Source organism: Neolamprologus brichardi, chromosome 18, assembly GCF_056152115.1.
Source record: "Neolamprologus brichardi isolate AB-2024 chromosome 18, ASM5615211v1, whole genome shotgun sequence".
NCBI lineage: Eukaryota > Metazoa > Chordata > Actinopteri > Cichliformes > Cichlidae > Neolamprologus > Neolamprologus brichardi.
Window position 1 is genome coordinate 1,067,097 of NC_142121.1, and position 16,171 is coordinate 1,083,267.

A 16,171-nucleotide genomic window follows, 5' to 3' on the forward strand; every position below is an offset into this window, starting at 1 on the left:
GGACAGAGTAGCAGTGCTGCCTTCTACACTGAACACTTCTTTGTTGGTTGGAGTGAGATCTTCACAGCTGACACCTAAAGGAACAGAAACATGTTTTATTCTTTTATAAATCATCACAATTCAAATGTCTTTCTTTAAACACACAGATTGTAACGTACCTGTTAGAATGGTGAGAATCAGTAAAGAAAGTGCAAAATAGTCCAAAGACAACATGTTGAATGAATGTAAAGTTTATGGTTTGTGTTGAACTCTGTTGAATGTGGAGGTTTCTCTCTCTTCTAGTTCAGTAACAGCTCAGCTCCTCCCTGAATCTCTGCTCCTCCTCTCTGATCTGGATTTGAACTTTTCTCACTTCCTCCTGCTTTACACACTAGTAGCAGCATTTTCACTTTCAGGTGGAGCTCATATTTCAGCTCTGTGCTGCTTCAGTCCAAAAATAAGAGAGTCTGCATTGCTGGCAGACTGCAGAGGGCCCGGTGGCGCCAGTGTCCGGCAGCCTCGCCTCTGTCAGTGCGCCCCAGGGCGGCTGTAGCTGTAATGTAGTTCGACATCACCAGTGTGTGAATGAATGACTGATTGTAGAGTAAAGCTCTTTGGGGTCCTTAAGGACTAAGTAAAGTGCTATACAAATACAGGCCATTTACCATTTAGATTCACAACTGTCCCTCCAGCCAAACGGCCACGTCCCTTAGTAGTCACAAGGATTCTGGCAGATTTTCCCTGCCCAGATTCATGCTATTAGCTAAGATTTCACTAAACACCAACACTCACTCCGTACATCCATTAGTTGATTCTAGGTCACTCCCTGGTTACTCAGCTCAACATTCCCCTGGAACTCCTTCTGGCGCCATTACAGGTTTCTGCGGTAGATGGAGCAAAAATCACTAACCAGGCTACTCTCTGGTTCTGTCAGGAAACCATTTTGTTCATCGAGGCTCCTGGTACCCTGTTAGTTCTGGGTCACGCTTCGTTAAAGGTCCATAATCCTAACATTGATTGGGAATGCAATACAATCACCGGTTGGAGTTAGGGGTGTGTTTGGAATATCGATTTATTAAAATCGATTCTGGCTTGGATAACATGATATCGAATCATTAAAATCCTGAATCGATTTTTTTAATATAAATGTATTTTTTTGGACCCACCGACGGATCAGAATCAGTGAGATGTGACTTTCTCACCCGACGGCACGGACACGGTCGGGGCTGTAAGCGGGTCCTCGCTTTGTGTTTACGCCCTTTTTGCGCTGATTCTAAAGCTGCTAGTTTGATGTCACCTGACACCAGGGAATGAACCGCACAATAACATTTTTGCAAGGAGCGTTGTGGTAGCCATCTCTCATGACGGATGTCCGAGAGTCTTCCAGCTCACCACCAACCAGCTTCCTCAGACCTCTTCCAACCCACAGTTCACTTCCAGGTCTGTCAAGAGTTCTGTTCAACCGTTGGCACAAAGGTGCGTCTGTCTTCCAGTTTACATCCCCAGACAAACGGTCAGACTGAACCAACCAACCAGGAGCTAGAAAACACCCTGTGTTATCTCATCTCTTCCAACCAGATGTTACATCCCCCAGAAGGATGTCTCTTCTCCCTAATAACCCTTTGTTTTGTCCAGGCTCCACCTCCTCTGTCCTGATTGGATGCTGCGCAGAGTCCAGCTGATTGGTAATCAGCAGAGCACTACTTAAGGCCTGTGGAGCTGTGCTTCTGTGCCCTCTGGCCATTTTGGTTGCCATACCTGTGCAGGCTTGCATGCCTTTATAACGTGTATGAGCATTGTTGTTTTCATGTTCAGACTGCTTGTAGGGAGAGCTGCCTTTTGCTTTGACACCCTGTTTTCTCAGATCCCTATGAAAAAAACACAGAGGGAACAGTTTACCCTGCCCGGGATAGGGTTACCGGGGCCCCGCCCTGGAGCCAGGCCCGGGGAGGGTGCCCGAGGGCGAGCGTCTGGTGGCCGGGCCTTAGTCCATGGGGCCCGGCCGGGCACAGCCCGAAGAGGAGACATGGGCCCATCCTCCCGCAGGCCCACCACCCGCAGGAGGCGCCATAGGGGTCGGGTGCATTGTGTGCCGGGTGGCGGCCAGGAGCGGAGGCCCTGGCGGACTGACCCCCGGCTGCCAAGACTGGCAATAGGGACATGGAATGTCACCTCTCTGGTGGGGAAGGAGCCTGAGTTAGTGCGTGAGGTTGAGAGGTACCGGCTAGATATAGTCGGGCTCACCTCTACGCACGGCTTGGGCTCTGGAACCAGTCTCCTGGAGAGGGGCTGGACTCTGTCTCAGTCTGGAGTTGCCCCTGGTGAGAGGCGGCGGGCTGGGGTGGGTATTTTAATATCCCCTCGGCTTGCTGCCGGTACGTTGGGGTTTTCCCCGGTGGACGAGAGGGTTTGTTCCCTGCGCCTTAGGGTCGGGGAACGGGTCCTGACTGTCATCTGCGCTTATGCGCCGAGTGGCAGTTCGGAGTACCCAGCCTTCTTAGAGTCCCTGGGGGGGGGGGGGGGGGGGGGGGGGGTGCTGGAAGGTGCTCCACCTGGAGACTCTGTTGTCCTGCTGGGAGACTTCAATGCTCACGTGGGTAACGACAGCGAGACCTGGAGGGGCGTGATTGGGAGGAACGGCCTCCCTGATCTGAACCCGAGCGGTGCTTTGTTATTGGACTTCTGTGCTAATCACAGTTTGGCCATAACGAACACCTTGTTCGAACATAAGAGTGTCCATAAGTGCACGTGGCACCAGGACGCTCTAGGCCGTAGGTCGATGATCGATTTTGTAATCGTATCACCAGACCTGCGACCATATGTTCTGGACACTCGGGTAAAGAGAGGGGCTGAGCTGTCAACTGATCACCACCTGGTGGTGAGTTGGATCAGGTGGCGGGGGAGGACGCTGGACAGACCTGGTGCACCTAAACGCGTAGTGAGGGTGTGCTGGGAACGACTAGCAGAGGCCCCAGTCCGCGGGATCTTCAACGCACACCTCCGGCAGAGCTTCAACAGCAGTCCGAGGGAGGCGGGGGACATCGAGTCCGAATGGACCATGTTCAGCGCCTCCATTGCCGAAGCTGCTGCATTGAGCTGCGGCCGCAAGGTGGTTGGTGCCTGCCGTGGTGGTAATCCCCGAACCAAATGGTGGACACCAGAGGTGAAGGGAGCCACCAGGCTGAAGAAGGAATCCTATCGGGCTTGGTTAGCCTGTGGGACTCCGGAGGCAGCCGACAGGTATCGACAGGCCAAGCGGAATGCGGCTCGGGCAGTGGCTGAAGCAAAAACTCGGGTGTGGGAGGAGTTCGGAGAGGCCATGGAAAAAGACTTTCGGACTGCCTCGAAGAGGTTCTGGCAAACCGTCAGGCGTCTCAGGAGGGGAAAGCGGTGCTCTACCTGCACTGTGTATAGTGCTGGCGGAGCGCTGCTGACGTCGACTGAGAAAATTGTCAGGCGGTGGAAGGAATACTTCGAGGACCTCCTTAATCCCACTGACGCGTCTTCCAAGGAGGAAGCAGAGTCTGGGGATGAGGGGAATGACCCGCCAATTTCTGGGGGCGAGGTCACTGAGGCAGTTAAACAACTCCTTGGTGGCAGAGCCCCTGGTGTTGATGAGGTCCGCCCCGAGTTCCTGAAGGCTCTGGACGTTGTAGGGCTTTCCTGGCTGACACGCCTCTGCAATGTTGCGTGGAGATCAGGGGCAGTACCCGTGGATTGGCAGACCGGGGTGGTGGTCCCCATCTTTAAGAAGGGGGACCGGAGGGTGTGTTCCAACTACAGGGGGATCACACTCCTCAGCCTCCCCGGGAAAGTCTATGCCAGGGTGCTGGAAAGGAGAGTTCGTCCGCTAGTCGAACCTCTGATGCAGGAGGAACAATGCGGTTTTCGTCCTGGTCGCGGAACACTGGACCAGCTCTTCATCCTCTCGAGGATACTTGAGGGTGCATGGGAGTTTGCCCAACCAGTCTACATGTGTTTTGTGGACTTGGAGAAGGCATTCGACCGTGTCCCTCGGGGTGTCCTGTGGGAGGTGTTGCGGGAGTATGGGGTGTCTGGCCCATTGCTACGGGCCATTCGATCCCTATACAACCGTTGCAAGAGCTTGGTTCGCATTGCCGGCAATAAGTCGGACTCGTTCCCGGTGGGTGATGGGCTCCGCCAGGGCTGCCCTTTGTCACCGGTTCTGTTCATAATTTTTATGGACAGGATTTCTAGGCGCAGCCAAGTGGTGGAGGGCTTTCGCTTTGGTGGCCTCAGGATCTCATCTCTGATCTTTGCGGATGATGTGGTTCTGTTGGCTTCATCGGGTGAGGGCCTCCAGCTCGCACTGGAGCGGTTCGCAGCCGAGTGTGACGCAGCGGGAATGAGGATCAGCACCTCCAAATCTGAGGCCATGGTTCTCAGCCGGAAAAGGGTGGAGTGCCCACTCCGGGTCGGGGATGAGGTCCTGCCCCAAGTGGAGGAGTTCAAGTATCTCGGGGTCTTGTTCACGAGTGATGGGAGAAGGGAGCCGGAGATCGACAGACGGATTGGGGCTGCAGCTGCAGTAATGCGGACGCTGCACCGGTCTGTCGTGGTGAAGAGGGAGCTGAGTGTAAAAGCGAAGCTCTCAATTTACCGGTCGATCTACGTCCCTACCCTCACCTATGGCCACGAGCTGTGGGTAGTGACCGAAAGGACGAGATCGCGGATACAAGCGGCGGAAATGAGCTTCCTCCGAAGGGTGGCTGGCATCTCCCTTAGAGATAGGGTGAGAAGTTCGGCCATCCTGGAGGGGCTCAGAGTAGAGCCGCTGCTGCTCCACATCGAAAGGAGCCAGCTGAGGTGGTTTGGGCATCTGGTAAGGATGCCCCCTGGGCGCCTCCTGGGTGAGGTGTTCCAGGCATGTCCCACCGGGAGGAGGCCCCGGGGCAGACCCAGGACACGCTGGAGAGATTATATCTCTCGGCTGGCCTGGGAACGCCTTGGTGTTCCCCCGGATGAGCTGGAGGAGGTGGCTGGGGAGAGGGAGGTCTGGGCCTCTTTGCTTAGGCTGCTGCCCCCGCGACCCGGCCCCGGATAAAGCGGATGAAGATGGATGGATGGATGGATGGACCCTGTTTTCTCCTGTTTATGTTAGGGGTGCAACGATACACAAAATTCACGGTTCGGTTCGGTTCGATACTTTGGTGTCACGGTTCGATATTTTTTCGATACAAAAAAATGTTCATGCCTTTTTATTAATTTGTCATTTATTAAATTTTCACGGCACATTCTGCACCACCTCTCTGTGCGTTCATCATTTGTTTGAAGCCAGCTCACCTCCTGCAACCACTTTTCCGAGAATACGCGCTTCTTTTGTGGTTCGGACTCCTGACATTTCTTTGGAGGTGGAGGAACACCAAAGTAATTGCTTAAAGGAGCTTCTTCGACATCTTTATGAGTTCTAAACAAATGTCTGTCCTCCTCCTGAAAATCTTATGTATGCAAACAGGCGTTGCAACTTCTTATCTTGTGCGCGTTTTTTATTTTGACAGCGAATGCGCACCTGCGGACCACTTATGTGTAGACCTGGTTATTTAGCTCGTCATATTGCAGCCACAGAAATTCTTTTGTCCATGAAACCATAAAGCTGCACTTTCTTTTTGCCTTATAGTCTGATTTGTCATAACTTTTCCGTTTTGTGGTAAGCTTTTCTTTGGCTGTCACTTCTTCAGCCTGACCTGTCTTATTTGGCTCAGCAGAACTAAAATATATATCCTGCTGCTTTTACACACGCATTCACATAACGCTCAGCGATTCTCTGCGCGATCCACCTCTCACATGTTTAAGCTTGCTGCGGGAGATTTCACTTGTCATGTTTGCATAGTAAGCTAACGATTGATAAGACGATGCCAGAGGAATTGGTGCGCAAATTACCATCACTCACCAATCAGTGCTGTCGCTCTCTATACACAGTTCGCGCGATTGCAAAGTGAAAGCAAAAAACAAGTGCAAATTCAAACGCGATTTCAATATGTCACATATTGACAGTGGCTCACCGATGCCAATGACATAATTACCCAGCTACATTTCCGAAAGAATGCAAAAGCATTGACATATATTTTTCCTTCCTACGATAGGCCGACGAGCAGAGCAGGGCAGCCCGACTGGAAAAATCGCTAGCGATTTTGCGAGCCCTGTATCTGATTGAGGAATCACTCATCTTTGGAAAAGAGAGTTTATTACAGAGAAATGTCTCTTTCCAAAATAAAAGCTATACTATACGCTTCTTCTGGGCTATATTCTCAGCAGCATATTAAACATATCAGGTCCCCATAAGGAGAATCATGTGCTAACAGCTGTCTAAATGACTCGGTAAAGTTTGTATGCGTGCTTGTTGTTTTTGTCTGCTTCCACTTGTCTTTGCACTAGGATGATGTCGGAGTAAATGTGCAGTCATATTCGTTGTGTTCCCACTAGTGCTGTCAGCCTTAATCTGAAATGAGGTTAACGCCACAACACGGCAAATCTCCGTTAACGAGCTACCGCGGATTACCCCGTGTGTGGGGCTGGACAGCGTCAACACATTAACGAGCTAACTGCGCTAACACACTAGTTCCCACTCATGTAATTGAGCATTGCTGGCACATCCGACATACTGTTTTACTTTAGTCCATGACTCGCTTACCTTCAGGGTCATACGTCACATGAAGACCAAAATAGTTCCAGACGCCAGATCTGAATGAGGGTGGGGGAGGTTCAATTTGCCATGTTGCAACGAGCTTAACTTCTGTCTAGCTAGCTTGCCCTGCGCTCAGTGAATCTGTGTTCGACTACTCCGCCTAGGCTGCACTGTCGAGCGCAGATCCACTGAGCGCTCAACACAGACAGCACCGTCAGAAGGAAAGTTGATAAAATAAATTAAAAATGTTGTATTGTTCGATACATATGCGTACCGAACCGAAAGCACTGTATCGAACGGTTCAATATCGATACGAGTATCGTTGCACCCCTAGTTTATGTGTTGTTAGGTAGGTTATGGTTATAGGTTGTATATTTTGTTTCTTTGGAGTTAGGTACATTTCTTTTATTTCTACATCAGGGATGTTTTGTTTGTTATGTTGGTTCTCCCTGACGTTACACCTCAGTCTGAACCCAAATCTCATCACCAGCATTAAATAAACCTTCTACACTTACCATCTTGGCTCCTCCTTCTCTATCCACCTTTATGTTCGTCCCTTCAACCCCCTAGACTAGCCAGGGGACGTAACACAGACGACCTGGAGCAGCCAGCTTACTTGGATGGAGTCTGCCCATAACCTCCTCCACCAAAGGCTACTCTCCATTCGAGACCTGCCTAAAAATACTGTAAACCAAAACACATTATATTTATTTATATGATTATAAATATTCAATAACGTGAGCCGTAACAATAATCTTCCAATTCTTTATTTATAGTTCTGTGTCACCTGTCAAAAATTGTCCTTCATACAGGATGTCATTATTTTATAATTGGGTTGCTATTAGTAATCACAACACATCATTAGATGCCTTTAGTAGAGAGACTTTGATCTCGGGTGCTAACAATGAATGTTAAGGTCAAGTGCTTAACCAGCCTCATGTCCTCCCCGGCCTACTATACTATTGTTCAAAGACGATCCATGACACGTTGCGGTGTTTACTGATTTACACAGTTGGTGTGACCTTCACCCGATTTTAACCTAAATTAAATCACCTTAAGCTGTTATTGGTAACAACCATCACAGAAAATGTGAAGATGACATCTTGAAAACTCTGGAAGCTTGACTGCTAACAGATGGACAACAAACAGAAACGATTACATAACCCAAAACCAGAGAAGTGTAACAGTGTGTGGCTCCCTCTAGTGGATGTTGTGGAGTATTCTGTTGTCTTTGCTCCAAAGGTTTTTGTACAGAGTTTTGCTGTTTCCTGTCACTGTGGACGGCATAGCACAGTAGTACACAGCAGAGTCAGACACTGCAGCAGAGGAGATCTGAAGAGTCATCAGTGTTTGATCTTCATTCACATTAAAAGTGATTCCAGGGACTGGGTCGGACATTTTCATTCCTGTTCCCAAGTGAGAGATCAGGAACTCTGGTGGTTTTCCAGGATATTGTCGATACCAGAAGAAATAATCACCTCCAGCTGCTTGTCTGGTGTATCTGTAGGACAGAGTAGCTGTGCTGCCTTCCAAACTGGACTCTTCAGTTTTGCTTGCAGTGAGTTGTTGACAGCTGACACCTAAAGAAACAGAAATCTGTTAAATGCTGTGTTGTATATAAAAGAAAGCATCAATAACATGTAAACATTGGGATGAAGCAGTTTTTGACAGATTGTCATGCACCTGTTAGAATCATGATCATTAACAGAGACGTTTCATAACAGTCCAGCATCAACATGTTGAATAAAGTGAATCTTCTGAGTGTTGAACTCTGTTGAATGTGGAGGTTTCTCTCTCTCGTCTGTTCTTCAGTAACAGCTCAGCTCCTCCCTGAATCTCTGTGTCTCCTCTTTGGTTTGTAGCTTCACTTCTCTGTTACACCTCCTTCTTTTAAACTTCCTCCTCTTCAATCAGCTTGAAACACAGCAGAGTAGGAGGTGTGGTGGTCAGAAGTTGATATAATCTCATCATGAGCATGAATGTCATGGTAATTCTGGGTTTTAATGATTTGTTTGAAGTGTTCCAGGGTGGAAAGTTTGTTCAACATTCACCTTTAACATCTTTAAAAAACAATAATTGGCTTCACAAGTTTGACTTTATTTTGGATTTTCTCTAATTCACATGGACCCTTAAGTATACAGACAGGCTTAAATAAATAGATTTACATGTAAATATACACATAATAAAGGTCCTGAAGGTTCTACAGTGTCTTTCACTTTGACAAGGCCACAGTTCTCATGAGTGTTTGACTGAAACTGGTAGTTTCTCTTTGCAGCATAAAAAGGATTTGTTAGACAGACCTCATTGGATCCAGAACTTGAACTTTAAACCTCTTAAACAAGACTGAGACCCTCCTGTGTGCTAACAAACCAGAGGTTTAACAGTGTGTGGCTCCCTCTAGTGGATGTTGTGGAGTATTCTGTTGTCTTTGCTCCAAAGGTTTTTGTACAGAGTTTTGCTGTTTCCTGTCACTGTGGGCTGCAGAGCACAGTAGTACACAGCAGAGTCAGACACTGCAGCAGAGGAGATCTCCAGATGAAACTCCTTTTTTTGATCGTCATGTATAAACTTCATCCTTTCTGTTTTCTCTGAATAGTAGGCGATGAGAAACTCTGGATGTGAATTAGGTTTCTGTTTGTACCAGAAGAAGTAAGTGTCAGAGCCTGAATATTTGCAGGAGAGAGTCACCGTGTCTCCTTCCAAACTCATCACTACATCTTTAGATGGTGTCAGTAAATCCTCAGAGGATCCTGAAAACAACAAAGACATATTTCACCATCATGTTTCTGCATCTTTAAACTTAGTTTATAAAAAGTGAATCAATTCAAACAACATCCAAATATTTTCATGTCCATCATCTCCTTTTACATCTCACTCCATCTTTTGATGACTCACCAGTCTGAAAGGAGACGATCATCATCCAAATGAAAAGCAGCAACATGATTTTCTCTTGGACTGAATGAACAATAGAGAGAACACAGCAGCTCTTCAGCTCCTAAATGAAGCCTTTCATATTCACTGCTGTAGCTCCTCCTCCAAAGGCGGCTTCTTCTGGATCGGCTTGGCCCTGGTTTCTGTGGAGCCTGTAAATAAAGAGAGCTTTGAATATTTGAAATATTTAGCAGAATGTAGAATAATCTCACTCATGTATTAAACAGCAGAAGTACACGTGTAAACCAGCATCAACACTGGACTTTAAAGATTCATTTGTAGCTGATTGGTTTCAACAACCTGACACAAGTTTATCATATCAAAGAGAATAAATGGAACAAGCATGAGATGGTCTTCCTGGTTGGACTTTTAGCTTCATGTGAGAGATTTTAACTTAAAGAGATAAACCTCTGTTACTCTGTTTATTTTGCTTCTGCTGCATTTTTGCATGTCCTCATCCACTAAATATAAAATAGTGTAAATGAGCAGCTTTTGATGTTTGACAGTTTTTATTGTGTCTGAACGTTCCTGCAGTTGGTTTGTGGTTGATGTGGATTTGCTGCTCATGTGAATCCTCCCACAGTGTTTCATTAGCAGCTGTAACCACAGTGACTCTGATAAAACAGGAATTAGCAGAATCCATCTGATATGAAGCTGTGCTTTGAATACCACTTCCCTCCTCTTTGAAGAGTAGTCAGATATCTGTGTTCAGGTTTTTGTACAGCCTCTTCTACACTTTGTATCACTGTGTTTGTAGAGCACAGTAGTAGAGAGCTGTGTCTGCCAGGGTTAGGGCTGCTATGGTCAGATTAGTTGATGTAGGTGATGTTTGGGATCCATATCGATTATCAGGAATATATTCAGTTGTGCTGTCCTTTGCTCCTTTCCAGAGTATAAAATGAGGAGCTTGAAGGTCAGAATCATGTCTGTACCAGTGAAGGCGTGGGTAACTTGCACTTGTCTCATAGCGACATGTGAGTGTGACAGATTCTCCTTCTGTTTCAGTGAGTTCAGGTTGTTGAGGAGTGATTGAGTCTCCAGCTGTTAGTCCTGGAAAAAGAAAGAAGAAAAGTAGTGAAATGCAGTCTGTATATCTGCTTAATGCAGCAGCTTCAACTAAACTTTAATCCTGTTCTTAAACTCACCTATAATGTGAGATAGAAGCAAAAAGAGGTGCAGCAACATGTCTTTGGAGTTATTAAAGCCAGACAGACAGCACATGAACAATGTTCTTCCACTGCAGCACAATGACCAAGGTTCAGTGGGCGGGGCCAATTACATTTTGACAGTTTCAGTTCATCTCAGCCAATCAAATAGTTTTGTGCCTCCACAGCAGCTCCTGTTTCCTGCTTCTTTTCTCTTTCATCTTTGTCATCAACCCAATGACAAAAACATATGTGAACTGCTTCAGTCTTTCCAGTCATGTCAAGGCTTCCGAGGTCTTCAGTGAAATGATGACTGCTGTATCTTACACCATCCATTGATCGGTTTAAGGGGGCAGTGGATTCAAGATAGGAATCATGGTAAAGTTCAATGTAAGAAAACCATTCAGATAATTTCAAAACAGAAAAGCAAAATTCAAATGATAATATTTGTGATCTTCTTGTTTTTCATGGATGTAGAAAAACATTGTTTTCAGCTAAAACTGATTTGAAACAGAGAGGAATCTTCGATAGCGGAACAGTTAAAGGTAAATGCTCTCTGCCGGAACAACAACCGTGTGACACCAAGCGGAAATAAAGAAAGGAAAGGCGCGTGTGTGAACAGAGCCGAGAGTGTGGGACCGAAAAGAGTCCGCACATCAGTGTGGTGTTAGCGGCTTTGCACTGACTCTCTGTAATACTTTACATTCATTAATAAGAGAGAGAGAGAGGTGCGTTAACAGTCCCGCTCTGGCGGAGCTTTATCACGTGACACCAGTCGGAACTAAACAAAAAAGGCGCTAATACTGTTAGCTTTCCTCTTGTGTGCCTGAGCAGAGACTCTTCTGTTGTGTTGTGTGTGAGCTGTGTCAGCAACAATGCCTTCAGTTCAGTATCTGAGAGAGTTTATCAACGAGCGACTAACTGCTGCTGCTGAACAAATATTCTTGGAGTTTGAAAAAACGATCGTCCAGTACGAGGAAGAGATCGACCGTCAGCGCAGACTGCTGGATATCACCTGGAAACCCGAAATCAAGCTGCACAGGACAGGTGAGTGTCCCTCTGAGGGAGGAGCCTGATCACAGCTCTGCGGGACGTTTATGATTGTGAGGGTTAATAAAAACTCGACTGCATCTTTTGCAGTCTGGTGACGATCAATGTTGGGTTCATTTAGAGAGAAAAGAAAAATATGCTCAGAGTGGATTTTCTTAAATTTATTAAGCAGTTGAAGGCTCAATTTAAAAATAAATAAAACAAAACAACTGCTTCCCAAACAATCCAGCCGGTTCCGCTTTGATAAGTCAGGGCCAAGCCAGCTCCGATCAGCAAGAACCCTGTTACCATGGTTCCGAATAGGTAGATATCTTCAGCACTGAGGCTCACCCGAGCCCAGACTTCTCGTTGAGAAAAGGGAGTCAATTGCATTTAGGGACCAGTTGATCAAATCCGTAAATCCTCTTTTAGGTTTTAGAGAACAGACTGTGAGAGAGTGTTCAGGGAAAAGTAATACAAAAAAACACGAGACTAGACAAGGACACAAGAGGCTAAGCAGGGAAGCTAAGGGAGAGGAGGAGGAGAAAAGTGCGGCCACCTTCGTCAAGAGCAAAGAGAAGTTGATAGAGCCAGAGCCGGATGTTTGTCAGAAGGTAATCTGGCTCTATCAACATCATGCACTATGGCACTTGGCCACAGGTGGCGCTAGTTGACTTGCTTACATTTGAGTGCACACAAAGTAAACTGCACGTTTCAGTTGTGTGGTGAAGACGCTGAAATCGAAGTAGTAAAACATACGAGGGGAATGATAACGAAGACAAGATTCTCCAGTAACTTAGTTTGCTGTTTCAGAAAGCTGCTGATCTCAGACATGCACAGCTTCAGCTGCATGAAGAGCACATGAGATTTTCTCTGACAGCATTAAATTAAACCCGATTAAGGTCAAAGGTAATCGTTTATATGTTGAACTAAAGGCTTCAATCTAGAATTTCTCCAATATCTACAATATTGTATTATTTACCATAAAGTACTTGAGAGTCATTCATACCAGAGTAACCATAGAGGATGTATATTTAACCCTCTGGGTCCACGGAATAATTGGCCATTTTAACTACTTTTGATTTTTCCTCTACATTTCACCGTTAAGAAAAAAGAAAAAGTTTACTTTGCTTTGTTTGGTATCTTCTCTTTTTTTTTTTTTAGCCTCAGGCCTGACAGCCGGAGGTGTAGCGTTTGCTGTGTAATCTGCCTTTGGTGGCTTTTTGGCAGCAACTGTGACATTCAGCAGTTGCATCATTGTTTCGACACACACAACAAAGCTATTGACTACACTACACACTAACTACACGCTCCAAATATCATAAATCTCTCACATCACAATGTGTATGCTAGCGGCTAATGTAGCTAACAAATTACCAACATAGTGCTGTTAGATGTTGTAGAAATATAACATTTTTTGTTTGGGGGCTGTGTGTTTTTGTTTTTTTGTTTTTATAAATAGGAGCAATGTGGTTGTATTTACCTTAATTTAATGAGTCATCAGTGGGAGCAGCCGGGCTACATAAAAACTAAAGGTCGGCGATTTTTGTCCTGCCAGAACTCCCACAGCAGCCTGTCTGTAAGGACGAGGAGGTTCTTCCTGAGCCGCAGCTCTGGAGCCAGGAGAGGAACTCTCTGCACCAGGAGGAACCAGAACTTCCACATATTAAAGAGGAACAGGAGGAACTCTGCACCAGTCAGGAGGGTGAGCAGGTTGGACTGAAGGAGGAGATTGATACCTTTATTGTGACTGCTGCTGAGGAAAGAGACCACCATGAACCAGAAGCAAACAGTAACCAGCTCCCTTCTCAAACCTCTCCTATAGATGAGAGCCAAAATCACAGAGGAAGTAGGAATTTAGACTCAGGGACAAATAGTAACTTAGAAAGTCAGAGTAATTATGACACAGGTAAAGAGTCTATAACATGTAATCTTTGTGGAAAATCATTTAAGTACAAGTACAGAATGACTCGACATCAGTTAATCCACACAGGTGAGAAACCATATTCTTGTAAAATATGTGGGAAAAGTTTTACGCGAAGCAGTGCTGTGACCATACACATGAGAATGCATACAGGTGAGAGACCGTACCATTGTAAAACATGCAGGAAAGTGTTCTCAAGTAGTAGTCATTTATCGGCACACAGTAGAACGCACACAGTTGAGAGACCGTATAATTGTAAAACATGTGGGAAGATGTTCAAATCTAGCAGTCATATATGGCGCCACATGAAAACACACACGGGTGAGAGACCGTATCATTGCACAACATGTGGGAAAATGTTCACATCTAGCAGTCATTTATGGCGCCACATGAAAATTCACACAGGTGAGAAATCGTAGTCTTGAAACATTTAGAGAACAATGTCCGAGAAGCCAAGCGTGGAAGAATATTTGAGAATTTATACAGGTTCACATGAGTACTTTCAGAGTTTAGATACCTTTAAATTCCATGTTTATCATGTATAAGGCAGATTTAACCCTGTACGACCCAATCCATCAATTCTAAAAAAAAAAATATTTTTTTGAGGGGGGCTGAGATGTTTAATAACCCTTACAACAAAATCCACATTTTTAATGTCATGTTGTTTATGATATATAATAGAAATATACTTTTTGTTTCACTTTTGATACATTTGATGTTTTTGTTTTGATGAGATAGAGATCTTAGAAACTAATGTAGCAAATATGATACTGAGGGTGTTATAGGGTTAATCTGTTCTCATCAAATGTGTCAATAAAAATATGGTGACTGTCAAAAAATGAATTTTAGCTGTTTTATTTATTGATATATTTCTCTGTGGCAAAGTTGAAACTCAATTTGAAGTACAACATTCTGGAACGGCCATCTCAGTCCCCAGACCTGAATATTATTGAAATCTGTGGTGTGAGTTAAAGAGAGCTGTCCATGCTTGGAAGCCATCAAATCTGAATGAACTAGAGATGTTCTGTAAAGAGGAACAGTCCAAAATACCTCCAACCACAATCCAGACTCTCATTGGAACCTACAGGAAGCGTTTAGAGGCTGGAAGTTCTGCAAAAGGCGGATCTACTAAATATTGATTTCATATCTTTTTTTGTGGAGCCCAGATTTATGCACCTGCCTAATTTTGTTTAAACAATTCTTGCACACTTTCTGTAAATCCAATAAACTTAATTTCACTTCTCAAATATCACTGTGTGTGTCTCCTATATGATGTATTTAACTGAACCAACGATTTATACAGGAAAATAATAACTATTAACAAGGTTGCCCAAACTTTTGCATCTCACTGTATCACTTTTGGTTATTCCATTCATTAAGGATGACATAGTTTTTCATTTTTGTTTTTTGTCGTTTTTTAACTTTTGAGTTTTGTAAGAATGTAGGCGTGTTGTGCTAATGGGATCATCAGGTTGGGTAGGCAGGACCAGCATGGGGGAGGGTCTTTGTTTTGTTGTGTTTTATGTACACTGCAGTAACTAATGGATGAATATTTTGACAGTAGTAAAGCAGAAAGTTTCGAGGGGATGATTGTGTCCCTTGGAATCTTCGAGCCTTGCTCAAAGACCTCGTTCCTTTAGCTGCACAGGTGTTTCTCTGCTCGTCAGCACAGTGTGAGGAAAAGGTGTTTTCCCTGCATCATGGGGACCTTCCAGAGCTCATCTTTCATCCAGCACCACTTTACAAGAGAGGGTTTAAAAAATGGACTAAAATAGACTAGGGTTAAATGAAGATAATGGTTTACTTGCGTTGTACTTGTATCCTTTCTAACCGTTGAATAGATTTTTATAGGTTATTTCTGTTAGCTTCTGCATGCATTAAGTTGAAGCCCACCTGCCATTACTCTATTTCATTACTCGGACTCCTCCCACCTGAATGCTGTCATTATAAAGCCACTTGAGCTCGGTCCTTAAGATGTTTCAGATTAGGGATGGGCGATATGGCCAAAATTCATATCTCGATATTCTGGAACCTGATTGGCTCAAAGAAGGTGGGCGAGAAGCTGACTGGACTAACAAAGAGACTGACCGTGTGGGAAAGTGGCAGTAATGTCTGACATGCAGATTAGCGATTACAGACCTTCCCAAACAAACTTACACATAAGCGTCATACTCAAAGCATTTTTTCGATGTAAAAATGAACGAGAGAAAATACCTGAAAATGACAAGAGGTCTTGAATAATTCCTAATAATGGAAGCTTTCCGCTGGAATTTTCAAACCGAATCTGTGATGATCACATGGGATGTTGTTTTTAGATAGAATACATGTATTTAAATAAGCCGGTTTTGCATTTTAGCTGTATTCATGTTTTTTCTTTGCACGTACTATGAATCCCAGTTCCCTCCTCTTTGAAGAGTAGTCCGATATCTGTGACCTGTGACCAATCCTGCAGCAGCTCTCCCCCCACTTCAGGACACCTACACCAGGAGATGCCGGACTAGAGCAGCGCAGATACTG

The 16,171-nt window shown here is 45.2% G+C and overlaps 2 protein-coding genes across 5 annotated transcripts in view; one reads left to right on the top strand and one right to left on the bottom strand.

Annotated features, from left to right (window-relative positions):
- Window positions 1-16,171, bottom strand: part of LOC148097218 (uncharacterized) — a 532,237-nt gene that overhangs the window by 396,994 nt on the left and 119,072 nt on the right. The gene's annotated exons all lie outside the window — the stretch shown is intronic.
- LOC148097228 (uncharacterized) lies at window positions 11,430-14,894 on the top strand. Its single transcript, XM_087831910.1, has 2 exons — window positions 11,430-11,748; window positions 13,289-14,894. Exons 1-2 carry the CDS (start codon window positions 11,577-11,579, stop codon window positions 14,071-14,073), a joined length of 957 nt encoding a protein of 318 aa, XP_087688036.1. The 5' UTR covers window positions 11,430-11,576; the 3' UTR covers window positions 14,074-14,894.